Raw genomic sequence first — 23,627 nt, forward strand, 5'->3', positions numbered from 1 at the left:
ATACATATTGTACTGGATAAAAGTACAATGAACGTGACAACCCCTATTGGGTAAGGGATCTTAGATGCTTCAGGGTTTGTTTAGTATTAGAGCTAGTGCACACGATGCGGTGAGAAACTCTTTATATATGGTTTCTCTCGATGTTGAATATTAGATCTCAATACCATGCTACTATTGTATTTATAGCTCCCCAAGGGTCTTGAATCGAATGAGCCAAGTCTCCTTAGAATATAGCAACAATCAAGGGAGTGGATGATTGATACCTAGACATTTATGAGATGTAGAGCCTCATTACTTCCTAGGTAGTGATTATTGACCCAGTACACACTCCACCCACGGTCGGACGCTATGGATGAAGAAATGGGAAGTCAGGGCAAAAAATTCAGGCAAGGGGAAATCGAACCAGACAAAGGGAGCTTGAACTAATACAGGAACGACTTGGAGATGATAAACTTTGCACCTCTTACCCTCACCCCAAGGTCTTCCTCAAATATTCCATTATAGATTCATTCCACCAATATATAAGTGAATGTTATAATGGTGAAGTAAAGTTATTAGTCTCTCATGGTGAACTACTGAAACATGTGCTTTAATAGTTTAAACAAGTTTTTTTTAAATAATTTATACAATTATCCAATAAACTATTTAATAAGTTTTGTTTTTTCTATAGATCATATAAAATTTCAATAAATTGTTAAATTACTTATTAGCCAAATAAGTATTTTAAATATTGTTCTGGACTAGCCAAAGACCCAATGAACCAAGGCACAATCCATCTCAAATCCAATTTACTCGACCCAAGGTATAAAACTGTTCACATGACAAGAGAAAGGTATAATATATTGTAAGAACAAAACCTGTTCTACAACAGATTCCAAGATTTTGATGATAACAAAGGATGAAACCAAAAATGGCACTCTAACGAAAAGTTTCTAAGTGTGCAGGACTCTAAACAAAAAGAAAGGAATCTGATTGCGTCATCAGATACAGAATCATATCAGATACAAATTACCAGAAGATCAGAAGCATCTGAAGTAGAAACACGCTCAAGAAGTTCTAACTCTGAGCAAAACCGCAGAATATCAGAAGCATCTGAAGAAGGAGTGCACTCTAGAAGTTCTGATTCTGAACAACGGTGTATCATTCCAGAAGCTCTCAGCGTCATCTGAAGACATCATCAGAACTCTTAAAGATTCCCAGAGCCACGCAGACTCTGATATTGGACTTCCTTATAGAAAGAGTAACGGCAACTTCAATCTCAAATGGAAAGAAACTATTATTGGAAAGAAGTTATTCAGGGAGACAAAGTTGTTTTGGCAAGAAACAACAGAAGTTATGGCATTAATTCCTATTCAAGACAAATCATCTGCCATCAATTTCAACGGTCCTTTCATCTCTATATAAAGGACAGCAAACAGCATTGAGAGACACACAAACGCACATAAACTCTCTCTTCTCTCTATCAATCTTTCACGAAGCTTTTGCTTAGAACGTGAAACATTCTTTTGATCTTACTGTTGTAATATTTGCTTATCCTAGAAGCACTCTAGATTACATTGTCTTTTTATCTATTGTTTTATTTCCTCAAGTGACTCTACGCAGTCTGTATACTTGAGAGGACTAAGAGATCTTTCTCTTAGACGTTGGTTGTAAACTATCTTTCAAGATTAGTGGATTAAGTCCTTGTTGAAGGCGAAATCACCTTGGCCGGGTGGACTGGAGTAGCTTTGTGTTATAAGTGAACCAGTATAAATTCCTTGTGTGGTTTTTATTTGAAAAAGCGCTTATTTTCCAAAACAATTCAAACCCCCCTTTCTTGTTTTTCTCACCTTCAATTGGTATCAGAGCTTCGGCTCTGTTATTGATTTTCTAATCAAACACTTAACAGTGTAGAGAGATCCATAACGAGAAAAACCATGGCCCACACAAATGAAAGAGACAGTTACAATGCTAAGCCTCCTGTCTTTGATGGAGAAAAATTCGACTACTGGAAAGATAGAATTGAGAGCTTCTTTCTAGGCTATGATGCTGATCTCTGGGACATTGTCACAGATGGATACAAACCTCCTGTCACAGAGGATGGAGTTGAAGTTCCCAGGAGTAAGATGTCAGATGATCAGAAGCGAGTTTTCAAAAATCATCACAAGGCCAGAACAATACTTCTCAATGCTATATCTTACAACGAGTATGAAAAGATCACCAACAGAGAAACAGCCAAAGACATACTTGACTCTCTGAGGATGACTCATGAAGGAAACTCTCAGGTCAAAGAGACAAAGGCTCTGGCGCTTATCCAGAAATATGAAGCCTTCAAAATGGAGGATGACGAAGCCATAGAGGTAATGTTCTCTAGATTCCAAACTCTTATTGCAGGTCTCAAAGTTCTAGACAAAGGGTACACGACTGCAGACCACGTCAAAAAGATAGTCAGAAGCTTGCCAAAGAAGTGGAGACCCATGGTCACTGCTCTGAAGTTGTCTAAGGATCTGAACAATATCAGTCTTGAAGAGCTTGTTAGTTCTCTCAGAAGCCATGAGATAGAACTAGAGGAAGACGAACCTCAGAAGAAGAACAAGTCTGTAGCATTAAAGTCCAGATCTGAAAGACGCAAATCTGACAGAACCAGAGCATTCCAAGCCGAGACAGAAGATGCAGATGACTCTGAACAAGAAGATTCTGATGAGGAAGAAGAAATGTCCCTTCTGACCAGAAGAGTTAAACAACTCTGGAAAAAGAGGAACAACAACTTCAGAAGACCAAGACCCAGAGGGGATCGATCAGAATCAACCTCAAAAGGTAAAACTAACAAAGATATTACTTGCTATGAATGTAAAGAAACAGGTCACTACAGGAATGAATGCCCCAAGCTAAAGAAAGACAGTTCCAGAAAAGAAAGTTTCAAGAAAAATACCTTCAGAACAAAGAAAGGATTAATGGCTACCTGGGATGATAGCGAATCTGACTCATCAGAATCTGACTCTGATGAACAGGCCAATGTGGCATTCATGGTTACCACATCTAGGAACAGTTCAGATGAAGAATCTGAAGAGGTATTTTCTGAACTCTCTCGATCTGATCTAGAATCATGCTTGTCAGAAACTCTTAGCTCATATCAGAAATTAAAACAAAAGTTTAAAGCAATAAAAGGATGTCTTGAAGCTAAATTTGAAGAATGTGGCAAACTTGAGATGACAATTCTAAAACGAGAAGATGAAATCAGATCTTTAACATTACAAAGAGATGGAGCAATTAAACATCGTTTAGAACTGGAAGAAGCGTTATCTCAAGCTCCACAGACTTCAAATACGATAATTTATAAATACGAAGAAGCCTTTCAAGAATTTCTGAAAAATGGGATAGGAAGGAGTGTTATGGCATCCATGATTTATGGAGTCAGTCAAAACAATAAAAAGGGAATTGGGTATGATCCTAAGGAAGATAAAACTTCTACTAGTGACCAACACAAATCTCCTTTTTCATATCACTACACACACACACAAGAACAAAAATTTGAAAATGCTAGAAAACCCAAGGTTATAAGAAACTCTGGGAAAACTAATCAGAAAGGACCCAAGAGACTCTGGGTACCAAAAGATAAGATTGTTTATGTTGCAGATATTCTATGCAGCAAAGTTCAAACACCAGTCATGGTACCTGGAATCTGGATGCTCGCGACACATGACGGGAAGAAAGTCTATGTTCCAAAGCCTGGAACTTAAAGACGCTGGATTCGTAGGCTTCGGAGGAGATCAGAAAGGAAGGATCAGAGGCTCCGGAACTATTGGTAATGGTACTCTTCCCTCTATATCTGATGTCCTTTATGTAGAAGGATTAATGCATAATTTGTTATCCATAAGTCAATTAAGTGATAACGGTTATGATGTAATCTTTAATCAAAAAACATGTAAAGCCATAAATCAAAACAATGGTTATGTCCTATTCACAGGCAAGAGGAAAAACAATATTTATAAAATTAATCTTTCTGATTTAAAAGAACAAAATGTAAAATGTCTGATGTTTGTTCACGAAGAGCAATGGGTATGGCATATACGCTTGGGCCACATTAGCATGAGAAAACTATCTCAGCTAAATAAACTCGAGTTAGTCAGAGGTCTACCTAAACTGAAGTTCTCTTCAGATGCTCTATGTGAAGCATGTCAGAAAGGAAAATTTTCAAAAACATCTTTCAAAAAGAAAACTATTGTTACTACCTCTAAGCCTCTGGAACTTCTTCACATTGATTTATTTGGTCCTGTGAAAATAGCATCAGTCAATGGAAAGAAGTACGGACTAGTTATTGTTGATGATTTCAGTCGCTGGACATGGGTGAAATTCCTCAAACACAAGAGTGAGTCTCACTCTGTATTCACTAGTTTCTGTTCCAAAGTGCAAAAAGAATTTGACTCTAAAATCATCAGAGTCAGAAGTGATCATGGTGGGGAATTCGAAAATAAATCCTTTGAGGAATTATTTGACTCTAATGGAATATCCCATGATTTCTCCTGCCCTAGAACTCCACAACAAAATGGAGTTGTAGAGAGGAAGAATAGGACTCTCCAAGAGATGGCCAGAACTATGATCAACGAAACTAATGTGGCTAAGCACTTTTGGGCCGAAGCTGTCAATACAGCGTGTTACATTCAGAATAGAATCTCTATAAGACCTATTCTGGAAAAGACTCCCTATGAACTGTGTAAAGGAAGGAAACCAAACATTTCATATTTCCATCCATTTGGATGCTCTTGCTTTATTTTAAACACTAAAGAACATCTGAACAAGTTTGATTCCAAAGCACAGAAAGGTATTATGTTAGGATACTCAGAACGCTCTAAAGGCTACAGAGTATACAACACAGAAACCAAAATTGTGGAAGAATCAATTCATGTCAGATTTGACGATAAGCTTGACCCTGAAAAGTCAAAGCTAGTTGAAAATTTTGCAGATTTAGAAATCACTCTTGCAGGATCTGATAAAGCTCCAGAAGCAACTGCCACTCAGAACTCTGAGGAAATTCATTCTCCAGTAATCCCAAAGAAAGCTAAAAGTCGCATCAACGTATCTGAAGATTTGATTCTGGGTAACAAGGACGAACCTGTCAGAACCAGATCTACCTTCAGGACCTCTGAAGATACTCCTCTGGGACTAGTGTCTCTGATCGAGCCTACGTCCTGTGATGAAGCACTTCAAGATAACGACTGGGTTTCAGCCATGCAAGAAGAACTAGATCAATTCACAAAGAATGATGTCTGGGATCTTGTTCCCAAGCCCAGAGGCACTCACGTCATTGGAACCAGATGGGTATTCAGAAACAAGCTGAATGAGAAAGGAAAAGTCGTCAGAAACAAAGCTCGACTGGTAGCTCAAGGTTACAGTCAACAAGAAGGTATTGACTACAATGAAACCTTTGCTCCAGTCGCAAGGTTAGAATCTATTCGTCTTCTTGTATCTTTTACCATTAATCATTCTATTAAACTATATCAAATGGATGTCAAGAGCGCATTCCTTAATGGTTATATATCAGAAGAAGTGTATGTCAACCAACCTCCAGGTTTTGAAAATCCAAATTTCCCAGAACATGTTTTTAAACTTAAAAAATCTTTATATGGACTTAAACAAGCTCCCAGAGCTTGGTATGAACGGTTAAGTAATTTTCTTCTGGAACACAATTTTATTAGAGGGAAAGTTGACTCCACCCTCTTCTGTAAGAACCTTAACAATGATCTCATGATATGCCAGATATACGTTGATGATATTATTTTTGGTTCTGCTAACGCCTCTGTTTGTCAAGAATTTTCTGAGTTAATGCAGGCAAAATTTGAAATGAGCTTAATGCAAGAACTAAAGTTCTTTCTAGGAATTCAAATTAATCAAACTCCAGAAGTCACGTACGTGCATCAAAGCAAATACATAAAAGATGTTCTGAAGAAATTTGACATGGCTGAATGCAATCCTGCAAAGACTCCCATGCATCCAACATGCATTCTTGAAAAGGAAGAAGTCAGTAAAAAGGTTTGTCAGAAGCTCTATCGTGGTATGATAAGCTTCCTTCTCTATCTGACTGCTACTCGACCTGATATTCTCTTTAGTGTCTGTCTCTGTGCCAGATTCCAATCAGATCCTAGAGAAACTCACTTAACAGCAGTTAAGAGAATTTTCAAATATCTGAAAGGAACTCCTAACCTAGGCCTGATGTATGAGAAAACATCAGAGTATAGACTTTCGGGTTACTATGATGCAGATTATGCAGGAGATAGATTGGAACGAAAAAGCACCTCTGGAAATTGTCAGCTCCTAGGAAATAATCTGATATCCTGGGCCAGCAAAAGACAGTCAACCATCGCTCTATCAACTGCAGAAGCAGAATACATCTCAGCATCACTGTGCACTACTCAGATGCTCTGGATGAAGAATCAGTTAGGAGATCTGCAAATCTTCGAGAGTAACATTCCTATCTTTTGTGATAATACTGCTGCCATTTGCCTAAGTAAGAATCCCATTTTACACTCCAGAGCTAAGCACATTGAAATAAAACATCATTTTATCAGAGACTATGTTCAGAAAGGGATAGTAACATTGAAGTTCATTGATACAGATCATCAATGGGCAGATATCTTTACTAAGCCTTTAGCTGAAGATAGATTTCTTTTTATCCTAGAAAATCTGAACATTCAAAATTGCCCTGAATAAATTGTGCCTCTGAAGATGTAAAATGAGACTCTGATATAAACAAATGGGGTTCTGCCTCTGACTCTGATACTTCTACCACGTTAAGAAGATATTTGAGTTAGAAATCTCCAGGAACCAATCCCTTGTATTCCTGAAGATCAGATACATCAAACCACGTGGAGCACGTAGCGTCTAACCTTGGAACTTCTAGACAGCTATCCAGAAGAAATTCAAAGGGCATACGTTTGAGATCTCCTCGAGCAGTGTGCATAATGTTGGGATTAGACATTCATTAATGAGCCATAATCATTTCTCCCTCTAAGCGTGCTTACTTGATTTTTGTGCTAACGCTGATTTGTGTGTCGTTTTGCATGCGTATTGTTTAGGGTATTTAAACACTCCTCTCACACTTCACACACTCTTCACTCTCACTCACTTTCTCAAACCAGTTCTCTGAAGCATTTCTGCAAGCAGTTCATCTTCATCTCGTTCTTCATCAATAATGGATGCTCAACAACAATCAGTTTTCAACTATTCTCAACAAATGGAATCCAGCAACACAACCCAAAGCACAAGCATTCCCACTCCAACAGTTACAGGCGTAACTATTACACCAGTTTACAAGGAGCCTCATATACTTGATCGTGAAGCTCATATCAACCTTGCAACTCCTTTTGAGAAACTGGATGTTTTGTGTGAATCACTGGTAGATTTCAACAACATGAAGAGGAATGGAGTAGACCTAACTGAAGAACTCCGTCAACAAGGTTGGGAAAACTACTTTCAACGGCTCTATGGCCCTGTTTACCCAAACCTCATCAAAGAATTCTGGAGATTTGCTGACGCTGACGACAACTTCATAGTTTCCTTTGTATTGGGGGTCAAAATAGTGATTACTGAAAAATCAATTGCCTCATTGCTGAACATGGAGAAGGCTGGAGGAAGAAGGATTTACAACATCAATCCTAGGGCAAGGTACATTGCTCAGGAAATCAACCCCACCATCTTCAAACTCAACACAGAAGGCAATCCATCAAAGAACAAAGAACTTCATCAGAACCTCCGAGTATGGCACAAGATCATTCTGGGTACCGTTCATCATCGCCCAGCATCAAATTCATCAGACTACATCAATACAGATCAGAAATGTATTATGTATTGCATTCACAAGGGTTTGAAGCTATGCCTCCCAGCACTACTCTTCAAATATCTCAGAGACTCCGTACGGGAGACCAGAAACAACATGAAACCCAGAACCTACATCCCTCTGGGGAGACTTCTCTCTGACGTATTAATAGAAAATGGGCTCGTAGACCATCTGGAGAAGAACAAACTCATGGAAGATTTGGCAATAGATACTGGAAGGCCTCTGAACTCCAGAAATCTGAAGAGCATGGGAATTCTGAAGAAGATTCTAGTCAAACCCACGCTGGACACCTATTGGGACGCTTTAAAAGATCAGAGGAAGATGCCACATGGTCTCGCAAGGTTCTACAAGAATGAACCCAGAGAGGCAATCCTCCACTATCTCCAACGTCTGAAGGATGAAGGAGTAGACATCTCAGACTTCAGACTAGACGATATGCTAGATTCAGAATCAGACTTCGTTAAGTTCAAAAGAGGTCCATCTGAAAAGAAAGCTTCAAGAGCAAAGAAAGCAAGGCTAGGAGAATCTTCTGAATCAAGACCTCCAGCGCCTCTGCAAGAATCCTCTGGTAAGTCTGCCCCTACTATTCCCTCTGAACCATTTTTGGCTTCCTCTACTCCTCTACCATCACCAATCTTCACCCCATCTGAAACCCCTCCTTCTACAACCAGAACCTCACAACCTTTACCAAAATTCAATCTTGCCCATACCTCTTTACCACCTTCAGAAGCCGAAGAATTAAATCAAACCACTTCCTCATCCACAGCCCCAGAATCACCTCCCTACTTCACCATTTCCTCAGATACAGAACACTCTGACCCAACTTCTCCAACCCTAGCCCAACTTCAGGCTCAAAACTTTGCCTCTCAACAACCAACCCAACCTCCACCTGAAGCAACTTCACCACAACCAACCATCACTCTTTCTGTAGTTCAACCCTTTGACCTTCATACCTCTAACACTATCCCTCCAAACCCTTCCGCTGAACCTGAACCTGAATCTGAATCTGAATCTGAATCTGAACCTGAATCTGAACCTGAACCTGAACCTGAACCTCAAACACTAAACCTAAGCCCTCCAACCTCTCCACCTCAAACATCTGATCCTGAACATTCCTTGCTTACCCTAGAGGAAGCCATTATGCTGTTCGCAGAGGCTTCAGTACAAAAGGTCAAGTCTCTGACCATAAACTCTGGCATCAGTGATGATCCTGACTCTGTATGGACACACTGGAACAGAGTCATTGGCTGGATGACTTCTGAGGCTTTCAAACTGAAGCACATCTTTGAGCAAGTCAGAAACGACTTCATCAGAGATGCTGAGGCAAGACTACAGGAGAGACTTGCCAGAGAAGCTGAAGAAGAAGCCAGAACGCAAGAAGAAGAAAGAGCTCGACAAGCAGAAATCCTAAGGGTCAAGGAAGCTGAAGCCAAAGCACTTGCTGCTGCTGAAGCTGAAGCACTAGCTGCCGCTGAAGCTGAAGCACAAGCTGCTGCTGAAGCACAGAATGCCTTGACTCAGGGGGAGTCCTCTTCTGTCATTCCTATGGTTCTCAAGACACTTGAAGAACTTCAGAAAGACCAGAAGGAACTCAGAGCCAGAATGGATAAACAGGACACCGTCAACGATAATATTCAGAACATGCTGGCTCAACTACTTCAGAGAACGCCTCCTCCTCCCAACCCTTAGGCACTTAGGATCTTTTGTTTGTTGCCTTGTTTTCCTTGTTTCTGATGTTTGTTTCTCTCGTCCTTATCTCTGTTGTCTTTTATCTGGATATATAAAATGTTGTTTCCTGATTATTTTTGTTTAAGTCTTTTTGATTCTGACAAAAAGGGGGAGAAATCAAATATAGCTCTGATGAAAAATTGCCTAATTCCTTAAGCACTCTGCAACATACTTTTCTTAAAAATAAATTTCTAACATTGGACTTAAGAAATTGCAGAAGGTATCGAAACTTCATTGCTTGGAAGCTCTGGTAAGAACTTCTGAACTCCCTAGCCCATCTCAGAGGGAGCTCACTTCTATCTGATCTGATTCTTTTAATGTTTCATCTGCTAATTGAGTTTGTTTTGTCATCATCAAAAAGGGGGAGATTGTAAGAACAAAAACTGTTCTACAACAGATTCCAAGATTTTGATGATAACAAAGGATGAAACCAAAAATGACACTCTAACGAAAAGTTTCTAAGTGTGCAGGACTCTAAGCAAAAAGAAAGGAATCTGATTGCGTCATCAGATACAGAATCATATCAGATACAAATTACCAGAAGATCAGAAGCATCTGAAGTAGAAACACGCTCAAGAAGTTCTAACTCTGAGCAAAACCGCAGAATATCAGAAGCATCTGAAGAAGGAGTGCACTCTAGAAGTTCTGATTCTGAACAACGGTGTATCATTCCAGGAGCTCTCAGCGTCATCTGAAGACATCATCAGAACTCTTAAAGATTCCCAGAGCCACGCAGACTCTGATATTGGACTTCCTTATAGAAAGAGTAATGGCAACTTCAATCTCAAATGGAAAGAAACTATTATTGGAAAGAAGTTATTCAGGGAGACAAAGTTGTTTTGGCAAGAAACAACAGAAGTTATGGCATTAATTCCTATTCAAGACAAATCATCTTCCATCAATTTCAACGGTCCTTTCATCTCTATATAAAGGACAGCAAACAGCATTGAGAGACACACAAACGCACATAAACTCTTTCTTCTCTCTATCAATCTTTCACGAAGCTTTTGCTTAGAACGTGAAACATTCTTTTGATCTTACTGTTGTAATATTTGCTTATCCTAGAAGCACTCTAGATTACATTGTCTTTTTATCTATTGTTTTATTTCCTCAAGTGACTCTGCGCAGTCTGTATACTTGAGAGGACTTAGAGATCTTTCTCTTAGACGTTGGTTGTAAACTATCTTTCAAGATTAGTGGATTAAGTCCTTGTTGAAGGCGAAATCACCTTGGCCGGGTGGACTGGAGTAGCTTTGTGTTATAAGCGAACCAGTATAAATTCCTTGTGTGGTTTTTATTTGAAAAAGCGCTTATTTTCCAAAACAATTCAAACCCCCCTTTCTTGTTTTTCTCACCTTCATATATGATCTTCACTTTCATTATAATCATCTTGAACCTTGACCTGACTTGGGCGTTGGAGTGCTAACCATGCAGGTCCATCCTGCACCACCGTAAAGGAGACAGAAGCCACAGTTGAAGATCATCAGTTATCTAATTGTCTTCATTTATGGTTCCTTCACATAGCTAGATCATCCATTTATGGTTTGCGGATGGAACAACGGTACCGTATGTGGGAATCGACTTCTATGTTCGTTTCACGAACACCGTCGAGAAAACTCAAAATTTTCAGATCTAGATTCTTGTGGTTCAGATTCAGATCTTCAATTTACAGTTCGTAAAATCCTTAGGATACTGAATCAAGAGAGAATAAACTTATGATTTATATGTTTTCTGCTAATTTGCCTTTTTTCCATCTTTATCGTTTGCAACTTCCTCATATCTCATAATCAAAAAACGTTCAGGAACGAAGAAGGAGATTTGTCAACCACCACTTCTGCCTTACTTCTTCACCGTCAAGGTTTATGATTTCCTTGAGAACTTTGTAGAACATTAAAAGGGAAGAGTCTAATATACAGATCTATGGTTGCATCGTGGTCCAAGGATAATTTCCATGAAGTTTGGACCGAAGACTTACAATCCATCATCTGACCCTGCTACGCACATACTCCCTACCGATGTCGAGATACTTATAGGGGCAAAAATATAAGGATACCATAATTTCATAGTTGATGGAACTCGGATGTCGCAAATCATAGTTAACGTCAGGCACCAACCCAATATCGAGGAACATCTTGTGGATACTACTAGATTTCCAATTGATGCAACTAGGTCTCCTCAGGCTGGATCAAAGAGCAGGGGTCTGTCGAGCATATCTAAGAAAGGTACCCCAGACTTCATTTTTAAGGAGAATGATCGATAGAAATATCCGGACACCTCTCAAAGTCCATGTTCTAAAGGGAATGCTTGAAGGTCCTATTAAGGGACAATGTCCACGTCCGACCATGATTCTGGGTCCCAAAAAAACTGACCATCAGGCCAGATTTTCCATAAGAGATCCATAGATATACTTGAGGTAGATACCCACCCTTGGGTTGGAAAAGAATCGGCGGACTGTCAATCTGGTGATAAAAATCACATCGTCAAAGCATTAGGCAGAGCAATTCGAAGGGCATAAGATTTAGCGGTTGACCTCAAGTTTCCTTCCCGAAGAAATCGATCATCCAACACACATCGACATGAAAATGAAAGACAAGGCGAGACACCGCATACACCATTCAAAAAAAAAGAAGCTTCAAAGAGATAAGTGTGTCCATTCCAGAGCCTTGTTAAAAAGAATTGCCAAAGACTTTGGACGCCTTCCGAACTCGCTGAGGTCTCCGTCGAATGTTATCTACCTTGTTTACTCTTTATTTATTTGTAACAAATTCAATTATTTATTAACATGAAAATGTGTGTGTGTGTGTGTGTGTGTGTGTGTGTGTGTGTGTGTGTGTGTGTGTGTGTGTATTGTCATACCCCAAAATTTACCCTCCCTTTTTCCTTTTTGCATAATTCATTTGCATATATTAAATCATATTATCCATGACCATTGCATTTGGTCATTGCATCACAAGCATGACCATATTTTGGTTTGTATCTTAACATTAGGGTTTCATCTTGATTTTTCTTGTAAACTAGCCCTAAATTCAATAAGAGATGAAACTTGTTTGTTACTTTGCTCATGTAGGTGATCATGCTCCAAATCAAGGCAAGACAAAGGTCTTTTGGTCAAGGGAAATGCATGTTTGCTCCATGTGATTCAAAGGTGGTTCATGTGTTTATTTCCATGCGCCATCACTCAATCCTCAAGATTTTATCAAGATTACTCAAGCCCTAATCAAGTTTCATCAATGGTTTCTCATTCTATCATCATTGTGGCTTGGGATGCAAGAAAATATCAAGTTTGCACAAAGGGGCACAAGTGTGGTTGACCTAATTTGCAAGTATGGCATGCCTTTGGTCCAAACTCCATAAGGTCTTCATATTTTCTCCAATTTCCAAGATTATTGGATCTAAATGTGCCTTTTAAGCCCTTCTACAACATTTCTACAAGGGTTAAACACCAATTCAGTCATTAAGAACCTCATTTGTGCAAAGGACCAAGTTGCCAAAATATGCTAAAACCTTGCCATGACCATCACTTTCCACCCTTGCCATTTTTAACTCAAATATTATTTTTATCTCATTCCTTTTGCATCTTGTTAAGCTTAGGTAAAAGATCATTTGGCCGAAATTTGGCTTAAAATGCACAAGGGAATCAAAATTTATGGTGTCATCAACATGGGACCTCAAAATGACCAAACATGCCCCATGCTGCTAGACCAAATGCCCAACCTATACTTTAGGTCACGACCCCAATTTCCCACCTTTGTAACTTTCTCCTCAAAACTCTTTTCAAGTTGATTCTTTTTGAATTTTATTCATGGCCATAAAGAGATCATTTGGCTCAAAGAAAATTGTAAAATGCACGAGTGGATTGGAATTGGCTCAAGTATGAATATGGTGACTTGAACTTTGTTTTGCATTGTGACCTATAATGTGGAAACATGTGAAAATCAACTTGGGACCACATCTCACACGCGTAAACTTGTTCCTCATGACCAAACACATCTCACCACAACACAAAACGACTTAGAGAATGCCAAAATCACAAGTTTCGAGCCATTTTTTCACACGGTTTGGATCTCAAAATTTCTGATTTGATTCACACGTTTGGGATCCAATTTAACACAAACATTAACCTCACTCTCTTCCCTATAAATAGAGAAACATTTTGCCTCATTTTCCAAGATTCAAGAGCCAATAAATCCCTGCCTCACTGAAACTCGAAAGCATCCAAAAAAACAGTTAATGGTTCCATTAATTCAAGCCTTTACCTTCGAGTTTATTTTCCCATAAAGCTTCACCGGCGTCCTCTGAACCTTCTCCAACTGGAACCAAGCTTCGAGACTTCCTGAGCTGCTCTGACCTTTTTCATCATCTTCAACCTTCAACCTCAATTGTGACAAGGTAGTTACGAGTAAAATTACACTTCAAATAAGTTAACATCCTCTTAGTCTTGATATTCTGGTGCTAACCCCTCACTCACCTTCAATTTATTTATCGTATTAGCCATTTAATTTAACTTTGAAGTTTTAGGTTCTTCACGTGTTTGAGCAAATTCTCTTTGCTCAGAGCAAATCAATTGCTCGGATGCAGAGAGACATGAATGATGAATGAAGTAGAAGCTTGCATGTTTGGTATTTGAGCTTAAAACTTCAAGTTCATGAACTTGCAAAATCAAAAATTTGGAGGTTGAGGACGAAGTGCTTCGTGCGCTTCAGAGGGAAATTCAAATTCCCTAGCCAATCAGAACATGCCACTTTCACTAGCCGTTACATTTAAATTTCTTTTTTCTATTTTTATTTCATTTATTTTTTTTGTTCCAAAATTCATTTCAATTATCTCCCTTATTATTTTTTATTCCAACTTTTTTTCATAATTTCATAAAACTATTTTCTATCACATATAAGTTTTGCATTATTTTTAAAAATCATTTTGCATTTAATTCATATTTTCTTTTATTTTCCATTTAGTTTTCATTTGTCATTTTATTTTTAATCATTTTCAAACATTTTTCACCCCAACTTTTGAGATCTTAATACTTAGAGTATTTATGACTTTATCAAATTTTTGGGGACATTTGTTTGGTGTTTTGATACCTCTTTGGAGTTTTCCCTTTTATTTTCCCTTTTTAATCATTTCTAATTCATTTTTAATCAATTTTATTCATTTTTATAATTCACTTGATATTTTGACCTAAGTTGACTGCTTGGTTGATGAGGTCTTCCACATTTCAAATTATTGATAGATGGGCTTGAGGTTGATTCAAACTTCTTTGATTCAAACATGTTGATAGATGATCATGAATCATCTTCAGAACTTTGCATCAATGATAAGTTATCCCTTGATGCCATATTTTGAGTCATTTGATTTGTGCATAGATTGATCCCTATGTGATTGCCTTAGCTCTCTTTTCACTCTTTCTATCTTCACCTCTTATGTTCCTTTGCTTTGATCATTGTGTTACATGTTGTAGGGGATTAACTTAGTGTTAATTCTCTAACATGTATGACACATACATTGTTATTGACCGACCTTAAATAGGTATGGATTCTATATAAGCCTACTTACGATTGCTTAACATAGCATTAAATTGTCCCGATATAATTAATTGGTCACTAACTCCTAACTTTACTTTATTACCTTTAATTATTGCCACTTTAATTCAAGTCATTTAGTTTATGTCATTTACTATTATGCCATTTACTTAATGCACTTTACTTTTATGTCTCATTACTCATCATATCACTTCATACTTTATACATCTTGTCTTATTTATCTTTTGCTTCTTATCTTGTTTGATTGATCTGCTTGTTAGTCGCAATGAATCAAAACATGATAAGATGACCTGACTTTATCTTAATACCTATGCTTGAATTAGAGTGATGATGAATCTTAGACTCTTTGGACTTTGGACTTAGGCCTTAGCCCCTTTGCTTGACTTGGAGTGACCTTGGACCCTTAGACCTTGTGGGCATTTTTACTTAGCTTTTGCTCATGTTAAACTTTTGAGCTTGTGATTCTACTTTACTCCTCTTGCTTTTTTGCATTCATCTGCTTAGGCTTAGCACACATTCACACACACATGGATTCCTCTTGGGCTACCTAACAATAAGATATAGGACAATAAACTTTTCACCCACATGGTTTTCTCTTGGGATACCTAACAATAAGACCTTAGGTTAGTCTTTGTATGATTATGCATTATGTTTGTTCATCAATCATATTCCCTTTGATTTAGCTTGAACAAATTCCATCTGATCAACTAGATCTTATAACTCTTTGTACTTCCCCTTTGTCTTTGTCAAGTGACCATAATCCCCTTGGTAACTTGATGGGACTTGTCTTTGTTACTTTGGAGCTTCAGCCTTTCAACAAGCACAAGGATTACAGTGGACTACATCTTTCCTTAGCAGATCTCAGTCATCTGACTCATTGATTGCGATGGGCGTGTCTGTCGGATTATGACTGCAAGTTCACAGACTATCGTATAGTTTTAAAAGATTATTGAACCCACATAGACTAATGGTTAAGCTAATATTATCTATTGTTGCAGTGCAAAGCTAAGGCTAAAGATTATAAGGTTAGGAATGGAAATGAGAATACTAATTTCTAACGGTTTAAAAGTTATGATAGCAAATGAGTTCGGAATATGGATTCCGCGTACCTAAGGGATTAGGTAGAATTGGGCACTAAATATGATTCTATTGCGTTATGTCGAAAATATCGACTTAAAGGTCCCGTCTCACACTCTCGCGCTATTGACAAAGGTCACACCTCCTAACCACAGGATTTTGCTCCCGCTCGCACGTTCTAATTAGAAGGCGTATTTTGAAAGTAAATGAGATCATAAACAATGCCTAAAGCGCTCTCGCTGTTTTTAGGATCGATGCCTAGTTTCCACTATCTAGTTCCTTCCTCACAGTCTCGCGCTATCAGATTGAACCTTAACTTGTCTCACACTCTCGTGCCAAAATAGTAAAACATACAATTGGAAACTAAAGTCATAACAAAGTTAAATCATAAATGTGCACCTATTATTTCTATCGAGTCCCATCGGTAACGACAATCCTCATACGCCAGACTCAGAATAAATTAGCAAGACATGATATTATTTGGAAAGAGCATAATTAAAACATTCAAAATTAAGAGCAGCATGGCAAACAAGTAACTAAAACAGTAAAACATACAAACATCAAATGCAGTAAAAAGAACCTGAAATTGCGTAAAATAAAACTGAAATTAACTTGAACTTGAAAACAACGACAAGCTTGTTCTTGATCCAAGAGTTCAATGAAGATGAAAACAAAATAAAAATAGAACAGGTGTGACAATCCCTTGATGTGAGTTATTGTCACTTTTACAGGTAATTTATGCTTAATTCTAAAATGTGATTTCGGAAGCACTTCCGCATAACTTGGATACCTTCAAAAATCTCCCACAATCCTATTTATAGAGGTTTTGAGACCTGATAACTCCCTTTGATCGTGCATGGAGAGTGGAGGGAAAATAGAGGATAAAAAACGGTCCAGAACTGCCCACTAGCGCAGTTTTGTTACTGCGTGATAATGGTGAACGCCATTAGGGGAATGGCGAACACCATTCCTTCCATATTTTAAATGACGTGGCAGCAAAGTGACGGGAGAATGCCATCTTTTAAATGGCGAATGCCATCTGGACAGAATGCATGAAATTGGCTATTTCACTCCTTTTTAGCTCCTATTTTGTTCCTTTTCCGCGAGGCTTCCAAAACTTCAATGAAATCGGATAATAACTACAAAACAAATAAGACAGAAGTAAAATACAATAAAATGCATAAAAACATAAACGAATATCATGTGAAATGAGCCTAAAAACACGATACGATTTCTCGTTATCAAATTCCCCCACACTTAGACCATTGCTTGCCCTTAAGCAATCACTCAACGCACATGATAAATAATTAAATACAATGTCTGAAACATAGGAACGACGACACTCTAAGTAGTACGAGACTGCTAGGCTAATGTTTGATAAATAGGTACTAGATACTAAAAATAAGGATATCATACTGACACACATTCGTATTTCATGGACTAAAACTCCCCCCTATGCAAAACCAATTCGAATCATGCCATTATAACTCAACCTACATTCTTTGTTCTTTTTCAACCTCTTTTTCATTTGAGCGCAATCACATTAAGCTCGTTATCCATACACATTCGAGGCAGGTGAACCTGTTAGTGACTATGATCTCTATTTCAATTTTATCGCACTTACTTAGCAAAATTTTGCTTAACTATCAACTGAATTTTTTCAGAGTTCGTACTGTTGGGCTAAATGATCAGATGATGATCACCTAACTTAGAAGGGCCAAATCTTATCACATATTTTATTCATTATATTTTTCATTTTTGTGTTTTTGCTTGAGATCATACACTTATTTGCATCGGCTTCCTTGCTCATGTGTGTTTTAGGATGGTGTTGACTGCTAGTATAAACTACTCAAGGGGTTACTTAAAGAAACTTAGAATTAAGGTCTTGACATAGTGGTTATTCAAATCAATGTTGCATACTTAGGGAATCTAGGGTGTTAGGACGGTACTGATATTATCGACACTTTCCCAAGTCTATCTAACAAAGCCTAAAAAATATAAATAGGTTATACTAAAGGTGTGTCATGCCATTGAATTAGAACAAAAAAATTCATCGTTGGGGGTCAAATCTAAGGGAATCTTCAAACAAAAGAAAAAACTTATCACGCAATAGGACTCGACAGCATATGTATGACTCGACCAAAAGCTAAAAATAACTAAGTAGGAAACTAATGAAAATAAAACAGTAAATAATAGAAAAGCGGTAAAGCTCCTCCCCCACACTTGAACCAAACATTATCCATAATGTTTCAGTGTAAGGCGAAGAAAGGAGTAGTGAAACCTGGTAGGGTGGGTCAATGATGTCGGTCGCGGCCTCGATGTCGCACAAAACCTCCTCTAACAAAAGCAGGGTTGGGTACATTCTGCATGTACTCCCTCATACCTTCCACCTCCATATGCACTATATTCATATTCTCGATGAGGTCAGATATGTTGAGCTCCGTCTGCTTGACAAAGTCAAGTTGAGTATGTCTGATCTAATCAATAGAGACCCTCATCTTTGCCTACTGCATCTGAATGTTCCTAAGTAGGACATCACAGTCCGCGTCGGCATCATTCCGGTGTCTAAGCTCACTTAGGACGTCATCAAAAGTTGGCCTCATGGAGGTGTAGTCATACTCCTCGCGAGGCTGATATCCGGATGAGGTACCTGCAAAAGATTCAGGAAAAGCAGGTGCGGTGTGTGCTTGGGTGTTAGTGTGGGGAGCATTTTGCTCCATGTGATCGGGGTCAGGGGCATTAAGATCAAAAGTCTAGTTAGCACTCATTCGCACGTTGATACGTGCGACGCAAGGTAAAGTAACTCCCTTAACCTCTTGGTTATTAATCATTAAGGAATACTTGTCGTCAGGTTTATTTTTAAAGAGGCGTATGCTACAACAATAATCAAGGTCGGCAAATAGAGTCTCCAACGACTCAAGCGTAGCCAACTCCGTGCCTATGTTTAAAGCAAGGGCTATGGATGTAATTAGCCCTCCAACACAAATAGGACCTCCAGTTCGAATACAGGTAGACTGGAAGTGTGCGAGTAAGAATGGTGTCGGGTTAACTTTTGTTCCAGACAATGCACATTAAATAAGATAAAGGTCTCTAGAATTCACGTTGTCGGTATGCTCTCGACCAAAAATAGTATTGGCTAAAATACGGTGCAAATACCGAATGGTCGGGTTTTGAATAGTTGTAGATTTTAGGCCTTCCCAGTCGGTTGTAGTTTTGCCCGTTAGTTGCTGCCACAAGTAGAGAGCGTTGGATTCCCATTCCCTCTCTAAAGGGTGTTGGCATGCAAAATCGTCTCCATGAGGGAACGAAAGTAAATCGGCCAATTGGTCTTGGTTAACAGTGTCACTTCCATTGAATATTCTAAAATGTGCAGTGTCGGTGGTACGGGATCCTCCTACATGGGTGGTGTACCGAAAAGAGCTTAGAAACTCATAGGTAATTCGAATAAATGTAGGACTGGTTAAAGTGAGAAAATGAGACATACCTAAGTTGTTAAACATCCAATGGAGACTATCAGATAAACCCAAATCACGAAGAGCAGCATTGTCGGGGTACCGCATTGCTAAGACGTCCCTCTTGAAGAGCTTGTGGTGTCTGCTCCTCTGATTCTCTCCATCAATTCCCTCGGTAAATGCAATCCCCGTGTAGTTCATATCTCCTCTTGGTCTAACTGCTCTAGGTGGCATTTTGAATGAAGGAAAAAGGAATATGAAGAAAATGTTATGGTGTTTTGAGAAGAGAATAGTGAATGAAAAGGATTGTAAAGTTAGAAAGTTGGTGGTTGTAAATTTATAATGATTGGGAAGATGTTCTATAATTTTGATTTTTGCTTTATCCACCTCAATCCCTTAATCAGATACGACATGCCCAAGTACAATTCCTTGTCGGACCATGAAATGACATGTTTCCCAATTTAATACGAGATTGACCTTAACGCATCTCTCAAGTACCATTTCTAGGTTCGAAAGAAATCCTTCAAAGCTTTAGCCACAAACAGAGAAGTCATCCATAAACATTTCCATCATTTCGTCTATGAAATCAGCAAAGATCAACATCATGCATCTCTAAAATGTTGCAGGGGCATTACACAGTCCAAATGGCATTCGTCGATAGGAAAATTTACCATAAGGGCATGTGAAAGTAGTCTTTTCTTGGTCATCAGGATGGATAGGAATTTGAAAAAATCCTGAGTATTCATCTAAATAGAAGAAGTGAGAATGTTTAGCCAGTCGTTCAAGCATTTGATCAATGAAAGGTAATGGAAAGTGATCTTTACGAATGGCTTTATTTAGTTTTCTATAGTCTATGCACATTATCCATCCAGTTTGAGTTCTTTTTGCAACGGATTCTCCCTTCTCATTACTAACAACGGTAACACCTCCCTTCTTTAGAATGATATGTATCGGGCTGACCCAGTTACTGTCGGATATCGGGTGTATGACTCCTGCTTCTAATAGCTTTTATACCTCCTTTTTTACTACATCACTCAAGATCGGATTTACTCTTCTCTGATTCTCTTTAGAGGTTTTACAGTCCTCCTGTAGCATAATGTGATGCATACATATAGAGGGGTTTATTCCCTTTAGGTCGGAGATGTTATAGCCTAGAGCAATTGGATATTTTCTTAAGATATGGAGTAATTTTTCGGTTTCTATCTGTCCTAAGTCAGCGTTGACTATAACTGGTCTTTCAAGCTCGATATCTAGGAAGTCATACCTTATATCTTTGGGTAGTGTTTTAAGTTCTATTGAAGGTTTCTCGGTGCATGGTATTGGATTTGGTGTTAGTGTTAGACATTTTCTCAGATTGTCATCTACGCATGTCTCACAGTAATTATCGTCTTCGAATATAAGAGGTGTTGGAATCTTTAGTACTTCAGTATACTTAAATGGTTCCTTCTTCATTTCTTTCACGTATTCGTCTATGACGTCTAAGAAACAACATGAGTCGTCTATAGCTGATGCTTGTAGGAATTTAGCTAAGAAAAATTCAAATTTTTCTTCTCCGACTTTGAATGTCAGCCTTCCTTTCTTCACATCTATGATGGCTCCGACTGTGGCTAAAAAGGGTCTTCCTAAGATAATAGGGATGTGGGAATCCTCCTTTATATCCATTACAACAAAGTCGGTAGGAATATAGAATATTCCTATACAAACGAGAATGTTCTCTAGCATACCTACGGGAAATTTAACGGAACAGTCAACTAGTTGCAGAGACATCTTTGTTGGTCTTAATTCTCCTAGATTGAGTTTTTCGCATGTGGATAAGGGCATTAGACTAACATTGGCTCCTAAATCGCATAGAGCTTTGTCTATGATAAACTTTCTGATTACACATGGTATGGAAAAGCTACCAGGGTCTTTCAGTTTAGGAGGCATGTTGTTTTGAATGATAGCACTACATTCTATGGTAAGCATAACGATTTCGTCATCCTCAAGCTTTTTCTTGTTGGATAGAATCTCTTTAAGGAATTTAGCATATGAAGGCATTTGCGTAATGGCTTCTGTGAATGGTATTGTTATGTTTAGTTGCTTCAGAAGTTCTATGAATTTCTTGAATTGTCCTTCATTTTTGGATTTAACAAGTCTTTGGGGATAAGGTACATGTAGTTTGTATGGTGGCGGTGACACATAAGGTGGTTATTTATCTTTTGCCTCTCCGCTTTTGTCTTTCTTTCCATCATTGGTTGGTTCATTTACCTTTTCGGATCATTTACCAGAATTTTGATACGTGGCCGGATTTTGAATTCTTGGGTCAACTGGTTCATCTAGTTCTGTCCCACTCCGAAGTGTGATAGCATTAGCGTGGCCTTTTGGGTTTGGTTAAGGTTGACCAGGAAATGCTCCAACTGGGACTGCTATTGCAGCTCGTTTTTGGGATACTTGGGAGATCTGGGTTTCTAAATTTTGTTATGGGTAGCCATAACATCAAACTTATTTGATAATTGTTTCATTAGTTCACTTGTATGAGCGTTTTGATTTGCAAATTCTTTATTTTGTTGAGCTTGGGTATTTATAAAGTTCTCCATCATGATCTCCAGATTTGACTTTCTAGGTGTTTGTGGAGCAACAGGGGCTCCTTTCTGATAGCCAGGTGAAATAGCAGGTGTTGGGTTTGGTGGAAACAAAGCATTGTTACTTTTATAGGAAAAGTTCGGATGGTTCCTCCAACCAGGATTGTAAGTGTTTGAATATGGGTTTCCTTGGGCATAGTTTACTTGGTCGGTGGGAACACTAGCCAATAACTGACAATCAATATTAGTGTGCCCAGGGGTTCCACATAATTCACACTTTGGTGTTATACCAGCTACGGTAGCTGCTGGTGTTATGGCCAAGCTTTCAATCTTTTGAGTAAGCGCATCCACTTTAGCATTGACGTGGTATATGCCATTGACTTCATACATCCCTCTTTTTGGAGTTGATTTTTCTACAGCAGCACATTCTCCTCCCCATTAGAAATTATTTTGAGCCATGTTCTCTATGAGTTCATAAGGTTCGTCATAAGGTTTGTCCATTAGAGCACCGCCAACGGCAACACGTAAATTCATCTTAGTGTTATACATCAAACCATTATAGAAAGTATGGATAATCAGTCATTCTTCAAGTCCATGGTATGGACAAAGTCACATCATGTCCTTGTATCTTTCCCAGGCATCGAAAAAAGATTCATTGTCTTTTTGCTTAAATTCGTTGATTTGAGCTCTTAGCATATCTATTTTGCTTGGTGGAAAATATCGGGCTAAGAAGACTTTCTTCAACTCATCCCATGTGGTTACTGAGTTTGAAGGTAGAGACTGGAGCCAAGCTCTAGCTCTATCTCTTAAGTAAAAATGGAAAAGATGCAGTCTAATCGCTTCTTAACTGTCACCATTTGATTTCACTGTGTCTGCGTACTGCACAAACACTAACAAATGTAAGTTAGGGACGTCTGTAGGACTACCTGAAAATTGGGTTTTTTGAGTAGCTGATAATAGCGAAGGTTTCAACTCGAAATCGTTTCGATTGATGGCAGGGGCAGCAATGCTATTATGTGGTTCTGCTTGCGATGGAACAACATAATACTTCAACAGACGGTTTTGTGATCTTTTGGCCATAGCTTGTTCTGGTTCTGAAATTGGGATAATAGGATCTAGAAGATCGTATTTAATACGAAATCTGTTGATTCGGCGTCTTAAACTAATTTAACGCTCGATATCGTCAATTGGTTACTCTAACTCCTTGCTCTGAGAGCAAGTGTCTGGCATACAATCGAAAAAGAAAAATAAAGAAAATTTATTGCTTTAGTCTATACTGTACAACAAAGGAATCATAATATTGACTAAATTAGTCCCCGACAACGGCACCAAAGACTTGATCGTGACGGGCATGTCTGTTGGATTATGACTACAAGTGCACAGCCTATCGTGTAGTTTTAAAAGATTATCGAACCCACAGAGATGGTCAAGCTAATGTTATCTATTGTTGCAATGC

The 23,627-nt window shown here is 38.5% G+C and overlaps 1 protein-coding gene and 1 non-coding gene across 2 annotated transcripts; one reads left to right on the forward strand and one right to left on the reverse strand.

Moving 5' to 3' along the window:
• Positions 1 to 20,618: 20,618 nt before the first annotated feature.
• LOC127095893 (uncharacterized) lies at positions 20,619 to 21,647 on the reverse strand. Its single transcript, XM_051034519.1, has one exon. It carries the CDS (start codon positions 21,645 to 21,647, stop codon positions 20,619 to 20,621), a length of 1,029 nt encoding a protein of 342 aa, XP_050890476.1.
• Positions 21,648 to 22,760: 1,113 nt separating this feature from the next.
• On the forward strand, positions 22,761 to 22,867 carry LOC127099401 (small nucleolar RNA R71). The gene has a single exon (XR_007793905.1). It is a non-coding gene; the product is annotated as a small nucleolar RNA R71 (small nucleolar RNA).
• Positions 22,868 to 23,627: the final 760 nt, after the last annotated feature.

This window comes from Lathyrus oleraceus, chromosome 6 (genome assembly GCF_024323335.1).
Source record: "Lathyrus oleraceus cultivar Zhongwan6 chromosome 6, CAAS_Psat_ZW6_1.0, whole genome shotgun sequence".
In the NCBI taxonomy this organism is placed as follows: domain Eukaryota; kingdom Viridiplantae; phylum Streptophyta; class Magnoliopsida; order Fabales; family Fabaceae; genus Lathyrus; species Lathyrus oleraceus.